We start from the raw sequence: 12,838 nt of genomic DNA, 5'->3' as shown, positions 1-12,838 counted from the left end.
GCATAGGAAACAGTGGGAAACTGAGACACCTCAGTCCCACAAGATGCTTCCTAGATCCAAAGCTACTCTGGGGACGTCCTCTCAGTGACCGTACCCAACCTTCAGAGGCCAACGCTAGCTGAGTTAACAGGGTGGCTATGCTCATACCACAGCAGTCTGTGAAAGGGTCTATGTACCACAGATGGCAGTTACCGGTGGCCATGATTGTGAGGTCATTGTTGCGGTCTGCGCACACACACACACGTGTGCTCAGCCCCATGTCTGTACATACGCACGGACACAAGCTCAGCCCCCACAAGATGCTACACCTTCCCAATATAGTTCTGTTTGACAGAGCAGGGTCATGACTCCCATTTCATGGGAGGGGAAACTGAGGCATGAATGAAGCTTCTGGTCCAATGCCTTGTCAATGTTCCCACTAGGCACATCCCACTGCTCCTCCAGGGCCACACTCACCGGGGGGCCTCCTTCTCCTGGAAGACCAGGCTCTCCAGCTTCACCAGGCTCCCCCTGAGAAGACAAGACAGTGTTGGAAGGTTCCCTCACCGATGGTGATAAGGGACGGGCCATGTGGCAGCACCTGCCCAACTGCCCCATTCTGCCTGCCTATCCTTGGGCACCGGAGTCCAGGACTCTGTGGGGTCCAGATAGCTCACAGGAGTGCAGTGGGAAGCCAATGCAGAAGAAGGAATGGGAAAGACATGAGGGAGATGTGAGGGGATGGGGATGTCGGGGCACTGTGCAGATCACAAGGGACACCAACTCAAGGCTGTCCCAAGCAAGTGCTCTGCCTCCTCGCACACGGGCCACCATGCCTTCCCACCATGATGAGCCAGACAGCCCACCAGCCTTTAAGTTATTTTCTCAGGGATTTTGTCACAGCGGTGAGAAAAGAAGCCGGGTAGAAGCGAGAGACCCAGTGTATTCTCCTGCAGTGCTGAGACAGGAAGGAAGGGCCTATGAGATGGTGGCAAACAAAGGCCGTGTAGGGGTGAGGCAGTGGGGAGGAGACAGCGGTGCCTCTAACCCACACCCACTTCTCTCTCCCTTTCTTATCATAAAGAACAAGCACAAACCAGCCTGTCCCGAGCGTAAGGCCTTGCATTAGGAGCAAGCCCCAGGAAGGGCAGACCGTAGGCTTCTAGCCCTTTCAAGGCCCAAGATGGCCTGCTAAGCCATCCTCCCAGTACCCTGTGGAGCTCAGTCTCACACTGAGACCATCACGGTTCATACACACACGTGTAGTCACAAGCATGCATGCACACATCCACACATATCCGTGCCCACATGCTTGGGCTAATGGTGCTCAGTCAGCCTCAAGGGCCAGGCCCTAACCATCAGGAATGGCAAGGCCCTGGCTGTGAGAAAACAGAACTGGGAAGAGGCGGTCACAGCAAGCTCAGTGTGGAAGGAGATCTGAGTAGGAAGGAAGGAAGTGGGTGGGGTGTGGGGGAGCCAGCATGCTACTGCTTTGGATTTTGCAAATGGCTGTTACAAACGACCACTGTCAGAGCTCTGGACTTGAGGTCATGCATCTACTTTTAGGTTTCAAGATGGGTGTGATGGGAGTGTCTCTGTGCAAACATGCATGCGTACATGCATGTGTGCTCACATACACAGGCACACGAGTGCATCCACACACAGGCACATGCGACTGTGTGTACACACAAACACACTACTTCTCAGGGAGCTATGGGGCAGACACTGTGATAAGCAGACGGACATCACCTTTTCTCCCACTGCACCAGGGTTGCCGATTCCGCCAGGAGGACCTTGTGGCCCATCAGCACCTGGAGCTCCAGAAGGTCCTCGGGGACCCGGGGGACCAGGAGGGCCCTGGGAGAAAGAAAGAACATTGGGCAAGACAAGTTGAAAATACCCTTCCCCAAAATGTAAACCAGGGGAGCCCTACTGGGCCTCGATGGCCCAGCCACTTACCATCTGGCCCACGTCTCCTGTCTCACCCTTCTCTCCTGGAGGTCCTGGCAAACCCTGTGGACAGAAAACTAGTGAGATGCTACTCTGTGAGAGATGCTCAAGGCTCTCACGAGTGCCACAGCCATGATCAGCCCTGCTATGATTGCCACTCCTATGATGCTTCCTGAAGGCCCTGAAGTGTGCTTCCGTGAGTCTGCCTCCGCGGAAGGAGTTTTCCTGCTTCCAGGGCTCACACAGCCGAGGATATAATCAGAGGAGAATGGGAGGATTTATGGGCACCAGCACTTACTTACGGCAGCTTCCCATAAAACAATAAACCTAATGAGCTGGCAGCAGGGAAGCTTCCGGATAAATCAAGTCCCCACCATATGCCAAGTACCACCACTAACTACAATTTGTGTTTTCCAAAATAAAGTCTTGTGTTCAAAGAATATTTAATGGCCTTCAACATGGCCCATAACATAAAACGAAAGGCTGGTGTACGCTTTACAGTGCACAGTGAGTTTGGGGTTTTATGGACATCCAGTAGAGTCAGTCACCCTGGGCAGAAACAGGTAACCTAGAGGGCAATGAATGGGGTGGGCTGGGGGGATGGCTGTCACTTCTAGGTGGTTTGTTCAGATATGAACATGTGTAAGTGCGTGTGTGCGTGCACATTCCTGTGAAATAGGCAGCACTTCCAATCCCTACTACTGAGGCTCAGTTTCTTCATTCTTACAATGACAGGAAGAGTGGGCTTAGCAAGATACTGACACCTCTTCTTGGCGGGGTGGGGTGGGTTCCTGGGAAGCTCCATGGTTACCTGTAATCCCACTGGCCCTGGTGGTCCTGGGAAACCTCTTGAACCTTCATCTCCTTTCTGTCCAAACAGGCCTTGTTGCCCGCGAGGGCCAGGCTCACCGTCTGCTCCCTGGAGGAAAGAAGTGAGCATGAGCGAGGAGGGATAGCAGCTTGAGAGGCGGGCCTTGCTATGTCATTCAACACGGATACTCACCGAGGGACCTGGCTGCCCGATGGGGCCTTGAGGACCCGTAGGTCCAGGAGGACCCTATAGGGGTCAAACAGAGACATAATTATTTTGGAATTGCAGACGAGTCCAGTGGTAGGTTGATTCTGTCTCCAGAACCGGCTGGGTGAGCAGGATGTGACTTTTGAATGAGAGTCCCCAAATGTGCCAGTCATCAGAGGGACACTAATGATTAGCATTATGGCACAAGCCAGTTGTAGGTTCTGAGAAGTGGGCAAGGCACGCAATCCAACTACGATCATGTTGCTATGGGTAACAGAAGCGGGGCAGGTCACTCCGTGTCCTCCCAGCAATCCCTCCCCCCCCACACACACGCCCAGTTGTGGCAGAAGAGACCCCCTCGGACAAGGATCAGAAGGCTCAAAGCTCCTAAGAGCTGAGCTAGGGAGGGACTCCCCCATGACCCTTGCTTGCATGCTGTCCTCAAGCACCTATCACCGTGGGCTCAGGAATGGAGAGAGAGAAAAGCCCGCTGGAACAGACAGCCAGAAGCCTGTACTGACGCCTAGCGACGTCACCACTGGTACTAATCTGAGGCTTAGGGGAGTCTCATGACGCTGGAGGGGGCTGATATGGGAGATGGGGCTACAGCACCCACAACCCAGCACCTCCAATGTATGAAAGGGCAAGGGACAATGGATGTTTTGCTTCTACAGAGCTCTGAGTCCTCAGAGATGAGCCCCCAGGCAGACACATGGCTGGTCGTGCTTTGCACCAAGAGAGTCTCTCACACGCCTGAACACACATGCACACGGGTGTGACCCGGGAGTCTGCGGTGTTGGGATCACGGAGCATGAACACAGGGTCATTCTGCTCTCGGCAGCCACTCCAGCACGCTCACGCTCTTACCTGCTCGCCTTTGTCCCCCTTGCTTCCCTTCTGCCCTGGCTCCCCGATCTCTCCCTGGGATGGACAGGAAGGATGTTGTTAGTCCAGTGGCTGGATGTGCCCTTCTCGGTCCCAAGGGCAGTCTTTCTTGGAGACTAACAACAGTTGCTCTCCACATGGTCCCGAAATTTTCCAAAAGAAAGTAACCCCTTACTTGAACTTGGTTTTTTTTATGATTTTGATGTCTGTGTATACCTAGGTGTTCATGCGTGTGTGTGTGTGTGTGTGTGTGTGTGTGTGTGTGTGTGCATAGCCTGACTGTATGTCTGAGCACTGGATGCAGACACTCTGGGGAGGCCAGAAGAGGGTGTTGGATTCCTTTTAACCAGAGTTGCAGGCAGTTGTGAGCGGCCATGTGGATGCTGGGAACTGAACCTCAGTCCTCTATAAGAGCCGTCATGCTCTAACCACTGAGCCATCTTTGCCGTCCCCTACGTCTTATCTGCTCCTTTTTGAGACGGGTTTCTCACTGGCCTTGAACTTGCCTCCATCAGCTAGGATGGCCAGCCAGGGAGCCCCAGGGTTCTTCCTGTCTCGCCTCCCAGGTTCCGAGGTTATAGACACACTACCACACTGGGTTTTCTAAGCATGGGTTTGGGGAGTCGAACTCACTTCTAATGCTAGCAAGGCAAGCGCTTTACTGATGAACCAGCTCGCTGGCTCCTCGATTTCCTTTATGATCCTCAGATTATTGCAAAGGTATTAGTACACATGGTGATGTGGTAGCCTACGATCCTCTCTGGTGGTTCCGTTGGACAGCCCCCCCCCCACATGGAGACATAAGACTAAGATATCCTCTGTGTAGAGGTGAGAAATGCAGCAATATCACGAGAGAGCTCTGGCAAATGGAGAGCGAGGCTGAAGAACTCAGCCACACACTCTTTCCTTAATGAAGTATAAAACCCGGGCTCATCGATAACAGCATCAGAAAGAGCAATAAAAACAGAGCCTCAATCATTCAAGAGAAAACTCTTAAAAATATACACAGCGTAAAACCTCATTAAATCCAGCCCCACACCGTCCCCGTCTGAAAGGGCTTCAGCTCTGGTGACGACCTGCACACATCTCAGGCAACAGAAAAGCTGCCAAGGAGCCATGTGCTTTCCAGGCTCCCGACACATGCTACAGGTCTTATTGTTATTTATTTGTGTGCTGCTTTAAAATCATCCCCTCGTGCCCGGTCTGAAGGTGCACAGCACCGATCTGCCGGCTGAGCCCTCTGTATCATATATGATGCTGTCTCCAGGTCTGAAGGTGCACAGCACCACTCTGCTGGCTGAGCCCTCTGTATCATATATGATGCTGTCTCCAGGTCTGAAGGTGCACAGCACCACTCTGCCGGCTGAGCCCTCTGTATCATATATGATGCTGTCTCCAGGTCTGAAGGTGCACAGCACCACTCTGCTGGCTGAGCCCTCTGTATCATATATGATGCCACTTAAAACACTGCCCTTATACTTATTGCCGACAGGCCACACACATTCCTACTTCTCCGTACCTTATCTCCATCTTCTCCAGGAGGACCCACGGGGCCAGCTGGACCAGGGAGCCCCACAGGACCTTGGAGGCCATCGCGGCCAGCTGGGCCTTGCGGACCTTTCTCGCCCTAGAGAAGACAGGCAATTCAGATCAATACAGCTTGATATTGGGAACATCGTGCCAGCACCGCTCCTCACCCTGGAGAAGGGCCCCGGGGCAGGAAGTTGGGGGTGTGCGGGAATGGTCCTAACATGCCATCCAGAGGAGTGGAGGTGATTCTGCCCAGTTCTGAACTGTGGATGGATGTCTCATTGTTGCACCAGAGCCACGCTCAGAATACCACGTAGAGTGAATTCTCATTAATCCAGTCCCGCAGAGTCCAGCCTGAGTCATTCCAAGGGGAACAGGGAGCTGTTTGGAGGACTCCTTAGAGATGAGGAAACTGAGGCACAGTTAGTGCTGCGTTTGAACATGCAATGGTGAGGCCTTGGTTCTGTCTGTGGGTGCTGTGGAAATCCGAGGAGGATGGACTTCATTTGGAAAAGCAGGTCACTGAAGCTGTTCTGGAGAAAAAGATTCACCTCCCTCTCCCCACTGCCTTCTTGGCTGCCCTAAGGTGAGCAGCTCTGATCCAGCATCCAGCATGTCCTTCACCATATGTTCTGTCCCACTACAGACCCACAGCAATGGAGCCAGCCATGAACCAAAACCTCTGGACCACAAACCCAAACAAATCCTTTGATTTAAGTGGTTTCTCTCACATATTTGTCAAAGTGACAGGAAGCTTATTAGCAGAGCTTGTGAACGGAAGTTCCCGAGTCTGCTTGGGCTCTTCAGAGCTGGTGAGCAGGGACCATGCTGTGCTACGGGATGGCCTGAGCAGCAGCTTATGCAATCTCTGTTACTCTCTCAATGCTTTGTGAACACCCTGCCTGTACAGGCATACATACACACATACATGTGACATGTATGCACACACATACACGCATATACACACATAAACATGACATGTACGCACACATACACATGATATGTATGCACACAGAGACATGCATATGCACACATACACATGACATGCATGCACACACAGACACGCATATACACACATAAACATGATATGTGTGCACACAGAGACATGCACATGCACACATACACATGATATGTATGCACACAGAGACATGCATATGCACACATACACAAGACATGCATGCACACACAGACATGCACATACACACATACACATGACGTGTGCACACAGACATGCATAAACACATACACATGATATGTATGCACACAGAGACATGCATATGCACACATACACATGACATGCATGCACACACAGACATGCACATACACATGACGTGTGTACACACAGACATGCATATACGCACATACACATGATATGTATGCACACACGTGTGTATACACAGCAAAACACAAACATGTATACATACAGACACATGACATGTGTGCACACACATACAAAAGCACAAACAATAAGACACATATGTCCACAGGCATGCTCCCACACAGGATATGCACAAGCTTGTACATATGTGTTCCCTCCCCCACATACACAAATACATGCAGACATGCATCCGCACATATACACATGCATGGCATTCACACAGCATGCCATGCATATACACACACTCGAGCATGCACATAGACATATACACATACAAATCCTCATCTTTTCTGCCCTCCTAACTCTGACTTGTTTTTCTCCCTTCATAATCTCCAGAGATCTCACTAGTACTTGCTACACTCAGTTTTGACAAAATCCCATCACCAGAGAGCAACACGCATTTTCTCACCTCAGCTAGGAGTTTATTTTTTCCACTGACACAAAGAAAGAAATGTGTGCAACAGGAGAGGGCCATGGATGCTGGCTAGCCGGTCCTGTCCTTCGTACACCTCAGTCCCCACCCCTTCAAGTTAGCCTGTCCTCCGTAAGCTAGAAAGAGCTCTGGCAGGTTCAGGGTTTGGGCAGCATCTCTCCCTGCATTCTCTGTCAGGTTGGGAGTCTGCAGAGCCACCGACCCTCTCTCCATATTTTCCTCTTGCTGGATCTATTCTGGGAGACGGTGAGCTTTTCCCTGCTTAGGGCAGTTCTGGCAAGGTTTCTACTTAAATATTGAATCTCTGGAACCAGTGAGCTTCCTCCAGTTGAGTCTGCACGTGCCACATGTCCTGAACCTCCGACTCAGAATCCAGCTAGACCTGTGTCCTGGGTACCTGACTAAAAATGGCACATTGTTATCAATCGGCAGAAACAACGTTGAAGGATTCTCTGTGGTACTGAAGCTCCAATGTGAGCTGACTGTTCTTCCTCCTTGTGAGCCCAGGAGAGCAGGACACACGGAACACAGCTTCACTAGCTTCAGTCAGCGGGCATGTGTGTCCAGCTCGGTAATCCATGCCCACCCTACACTGATGCTCCTTCCAGCACTGAGAGAGGGAAGCTGGGCTGAAATCTGTGAGATCTACCCCCACGGTCGTGGGAAATCCAGGGTGATGGGAGGGCATGAAACTGCTTATGAAGTGTAGACACAAAGTGGGGGTTCGGCGCCACTACGAATGGGGAGCCATGCTGGATGATCAGAGAAGGGCTGTGTGGAAACCCAGGCCTGCCCAGTGTCCTGGCTTTAGAGGTCTTTCAGCGCCCAGTGAACTCAGGCCTCTCAGAGGAGCTGTTCCACCTTCTGGGGACCTACCTGCCCCCCTCTGCCTGACAGTGTCTCTCTCCTGTGGTCTCATCAACAAAGGGGTCACCCATTCCCAAACACTTGTCTTTCTCCTAAAAGACCCAGTCATGAGGTTTTGGGGGAGGTGATATTTACTCAGCAGACTGTCCAGCTACCCAGGAGGCACAGTAGCTACAGAACACAGGTCTGTAGGGGACAGGCCACTGTGGTATCAGCATTCTGGGTAGGCCAGGTTGAGCTGGCTGGAACTCCTCATAGGTCTATCCCTATAGGATAATCAGACTCCATAGCCTCTGTTTCCTCCCACGGCAGGAGAATGTCCATGGAGATAACACAGTAGGAGGGACAGGACCAAACCTGGGAGAGGACCCCAATCCTAGGTGGTACTTACCGGAACTCCTTTCTCTCCTGCTGGCCCTGGAGGTCCCTGAGGCCCAGGTCTCCCTGGAATTCCGATGGGCCCTGCAGCACCAGCTGGTCCTCTCTCTCCTGGAGAACCCTAAAGCACAGTAGGAGAATGACTCACTTTAGAGGCTTCTGAGCTGTATGGTAAGACTCACTGAAGCACCAACAGGTCACACCACGCTTCCGCTCACTTGAGAGCCCTCGGTGGCCCCTAGATGACTTTCTACAAGCATGGACTGTTCGGTCTAGTATTTAGGGCTGTCATCAGGACCCTTCTTAGCTCTTCTCCTCCCACAATCCCCTCTTACGCATGCCCTCTCCCCCTACCTGTCTGGGAACAAGTGCTATTTTGTCTGTCTTTGGTGGTCTTTTCCGGAGACCCGGCACCTACCCATCCCGGTAGGGTCTGCCTGCCCACAAAGTGCTCACAGAGTTAGAAGAGTGGGTCTTGATCTGGGAGGGGACAGGTACTGATGATAACAGGGAGCCAGGCTAAGCTTAAGGTCACACCGAAAGGCCAACCCAGCCTGCAAGCCCTCCGTATACCCTATCAAAAGGGGAAACTAGTTTCTCGTTCCATCTGATGTCCCCAGCCTGGAACCCAGCTAAGGGAGGTTACTCCCAAACTCATCTGGACTTGATACCTGAGCACATCCATCAGGCTGGCTTGAATGGCAGAGGAAGCAAAGTGGACAGCCCTTACCCATGTCAGGGAGGAGCAGCCTCAGGCACGGAGCCACGGCTAAGGGCCTGGGAAGGCAGGGTCCTAGAGCCTCTTACAGTTGGGGTACTGGGATTGGCGGGGGATTAGCTAGTTCATGAAACAACATGTAATAGCTTCTGGACTATAGGCTAGAGTTAGACCCCTTTCCTACCTGTTCTGGGTGCTCCGCCCTAGGACACATCCTTGAGCTTCATAAGGAGAGCACCTACTCTCTGTGCTGACCCAAGAGAGGTCCACACCAAGTGTGAGTCCCCCTCCTCACCTCCATGCCCAGACAGGTCACTTGTAGATCTCCAAGCTGTCACTCCCCTGCTGCTCCTCATCCAACGTGCTCCTATGATGCTATCAACCCAGCCTCTGGCTCAGGGATTCTATTCCTACTCTCTACCCTGTCCTCCTGACACACTTGATGGGGACCTTAGCAGCTAGGCACGCCCTCCCAGCTCTGAGGGCATCCTACCTTGCCTGAGGAACAACAAGTCTGAAGGATAGGATGGGATAGAAGACTTTGACTTACCGCAGGACCTGGCGGGCCAGGGGGGCCTTCGCTGCCTTTTAGCCCAAGTGCTCCCTGTGAAGTAGTAGGAATAGGATTGAGGGCACTGAGAGGGATCCCCAGGGCTGTGCACCAGGGCTGTGCACCATACCGCCACACCCACAGAGGGAGCCCCAGGGCTGTGCACCATACAGCCACACCCACAGAGGGAGCCCCAGGGCTGTGCACCATACCGCCACACCCACAGAGGGAGCCCCAGGGCTGTGCACCAGGGCTGTGCACCATACCGCCACACCCACAGAGGGAGCCCCAGGGCTGTGCACCATACTGCAATACCCCCCTAGCCCATCACTCACCACTGGGCCGGGGAGCCCTCGGTCCCCAGGGAATCCACGCAATCCTGGAGGGCCATCCTTCCCAGGGAGGCCAGCAGGGCCTGGGTCCCCCTGGAAAGAGAGCCAGAGTTAACCCTACCTGGAAGTGCCAGCTGTTGATCTCTCAACCTCCTTCATTGTCTAAGGTGCAGGGTGTGGCATTTGTTAAGATCCATTGGGATCTTGACCGGAGCTTCCTCTAGCCCCTTGGCTTTAAGGAAATTCTCTGCTTTTGTTTCCATTTGGAAGCTGAAGACGGAAGCCCGGACCTGGCACGTCGCCTCTGTTCCTCTGTGGACTTCTCTGTGGACTTGAGCTCAGCTCCTGCAAACACCTGGGAACCATGTTCTCCAGGCTGGTTCTGTATGTAGATCTGGGGAAGGGACTCCAACTGTGACTCCCTCTCCCTGTGCTCATTCAGGTCCCAGACCTATAAAGTCCAGCAGAACCACAAGGGTTCCGCAATGGGACCGTGTCAAGCTAAGGGCACACTAGTAGCTTGTGGTTAAAAACACACCACTCAGGGAACTTGGCTGCCACCCCAATACCCACTTCTAATAATAGACACCATTGGGCTTGCCCTTCCCAAAAGTGTAAAAGATAGAATATCTTCCAGAATTTTCCCTGGCTTCACATGGGAAGACACAGATCTTTCTGAACTCAACGAGCTCTCTTTTTCTAGAATAGATAGATTTATAGTCCAAGAGCTGTGTATGTTAGGGTTATAGATGTGTATTCACATACACACAGATCTGAGGATATATGTCTTTACTTACCCACACACTTACGGGATGTGTGATTTCCTTCAGTATTTATTTCCTGAATGTCTCTAATCTTATTTATTTTTATATGATCACATCAACAGATGGGGTGGGCCAGACACGGTGACACATGCCTTTAAACCCACTCAGGAGGCAGAGGAAGGTGGATCTCTGCAAGTTCAGGCACAGCCTGGTCTACATGGCAAGTTTCAGACTAGCCAGGGCTACACAGTGAGACCCTGTCTCAAAACAACAATAACAAAAAATAGCCTGAGCGCTCGTATTTTTAGTTGCTGACACAGAAATTTGAAGAATTTTATGCTAGCATACAAACATTACAACCACAAATTTGGGGCACTCCAGCCTACTGGACAGACTACAAAAAAAGGGAAAGTCGGCGCTGAGTACAAGGTTAGAAATGCATTCATTTTTCATTTTCAGAATCTATTTTCAGTGTGTTTAAGCGAGGGGTTTTCAAAGAACTGTGCTCTACCAGATCTGTATTGGCTGCTGAAGACTCAGAGCCTTTAGTCTGTTTCTGGGAGGAATGGGCAGCAGGGGAAGGCACGCTCCACAGGGTATGGGATGGTTTGATCCCATGTTCCCTCTGTGCGCTAGCTGCAGCAGGTCACAGCCCTGTCTCCGTTCAAGCAAAATGGATCTGAACGTGTAGGTTTCAGAGAAGCATGTGTTTGATAAATTACCCATTTGTTGAGAAAGATCAAGAGGAAAAGCAAAGTTTTAACTGATTCCCTGGGAAAAAAAAAAGATTCTTCCCACACGGAAGCTTCCGGACACTCACCTTTGTCCCCTCTTTTCCGGCAGCACCTGGGAGGCCCTGTTCACCAGGGGGCCCTGGAGGGCCAGGGTGACCACGCTCGCCCATCGGACCCGTTTCTCCTGTGGGACCCTACAGGGAGAGACCGTGTTGGTTTTGAGTGAGTGACCTGTAAGGGGGTAATCTCTTCTTCCTGAGCCTAGGGACAGCCCGACTATGGTGCCAAAGCATCCACAGTGGACCTCCCATTCTTCTCCATTCTCTCGCAAGGCTCTTCCTGCTGTCCAAACGCCAGGAGGAAAAGATGAAGCCAGTGGAGAGTTAGCCATGGCTGGTGTCCCCCTGTGCCCACGCCTCTCGAGAGGCTGTTTCTGGGATGTGATCAGAAAGATACCAAGGGCTGCCATAATTGCCACAGGGAGGAGAAGGCCTCATGGGCTCCAATTCTGGGGTGACACCTGGTGTCAGTCTCTTCTCATTATGTCAGGTGTGACTTTCTAAGTGGCAAGGTGGCGGGTACAATACTGTCCTTGGATCTAAAGTCATCAGCCCCAGCTGGAACCTGTGCCCTTCACTGATCCATATTGGTTGGAATCAGGTGCCTCTGCTGCCCGCAAGAGGACAAAAAGACACCATTGGTCCCTGTGCCCATGGGGGTAGTTGTGACTCCAGAGCCTGGCCCTGTTTGGCCTGGGGTCACCTGAGCTCTCCTGCCTGCTTTCTCTCAGCACAGCCCCTCCAGGGGTTCATCTCCTGCAGTTAGCACAAACTTTCCATGGGACTTAAGCCTCTCCACTAGCGGGTCCACCCCCCTAGAACTGGGGAAAACTGACCAGAGCCCTGACTCCCAGACCCAGGACGCTGCAAGGTCTCACCTGAGGGCCAACCACTCCCGGGGGGCCTGGAGGGCCAGTCTTGCCTTGGAAACCCTGTGGAGAGAGTCAGCAAGCTGAGGGCCATTGCGGCAACACACACCACACTGCTATAGTCTCCTCAGAAGCCCATCCCGCACCAATCCCGGTGGCTGCGCTCGAAACCCTCACTTTGGAGTCATGCCTTATGCTCCCTTTCCATACTAATTTCATGAGACTACTGAAGTCAGGTGGGTGAGCTCCACGCTGCGTCTTTGTACTGAGAAACCGATTTTAAGCCTGTTATTCTCCCTCATGTCACTGCGTGTTCATTTTCTGAGGACACACGAGAGCCGTCTCTGGGCTGGTGCTCATTAGCAACTTTGTAGGACGGTTTAGCCTTTGTTAT

At 52.2% G+C, this 12,838-nt stretch overlaps 1 protein-coding gene across 2 annotated transcripts in view; it reads right to left on the bottom strand.

The window, feature by feature from the left end:
• Col5a1 (collagen type V alpha 1 chain) overlaps positions 1-12,838 on the bottom strand; it is a 150,961-nt gene that overhangs the window by 25,815 nt on the left and 112,308 nt on the right. For both annotated transcript variants that reach the window (XM_075985567.1, XM_075985568.1), the window contains exons 38-49: positions 12,454-12,507; positions 11,603-11,710; positions 10,022-10,111; positions 9,687-9,740; positions 8,432-8,539; positions 5,352-5,459; positions 3,815-3,868; positions 2,933-2,986; positions 2,741-2,848; positions 1,939-1,992; positions 1,729-1,836; positions 457-510 (exon numbers count right to left, since the gene is read on the bottom strand). In XM_075985567.1, coding sequence (XP_075841682.1) covers positions 457-510; positions 1,729-1,836; positions 1,939-1,992; positions 2,741-2,848; positions 2,933-2,986; positions 3,815-3,868; positions 5,352-5,459; positions 8,432-8,539; positions 9,687-9,740; positions 10,022-10,111; positions 11,603-11,710; positions 12,454-12,507 — 954 coding nt within the window. The remainder of the gene's footprint in view (positions 1-456; positions 511-1,728; positions 1,837-1,938; positions 1,993-2,740; positions 2,849-2,932; positions 2,987-3,814; positions 3,869-5,351; positions 5,460-8,431; positions 8,540-9,686; positions 9,741-10,021; positions 10,112-11,602; positions 11,711-12,453; positions 12,508-12,838) is intronic.

This window comes from Microtus pennsylvanicus, chromosome 9 (genome assembly GCF_037038515.1).
Source record: "Microtus pennsylvanicus isolate mMicPen1 chromosome 9, mMicPen1.hap1, whole genome shotgun sequence".
Classification (NCBI taxonomy): domain Eukaryota; kingdom Metazoa; phylum Chordata; class Mammalia; order Rodentia; family Cricetidae; genus Microtus; species Microtus pennsylvanicus.
The sequence above is the reverse complement of the archived record's forward strand: the minus strand, read 5'-3'. Positions and strand labels throughout refer to the sequence as shown.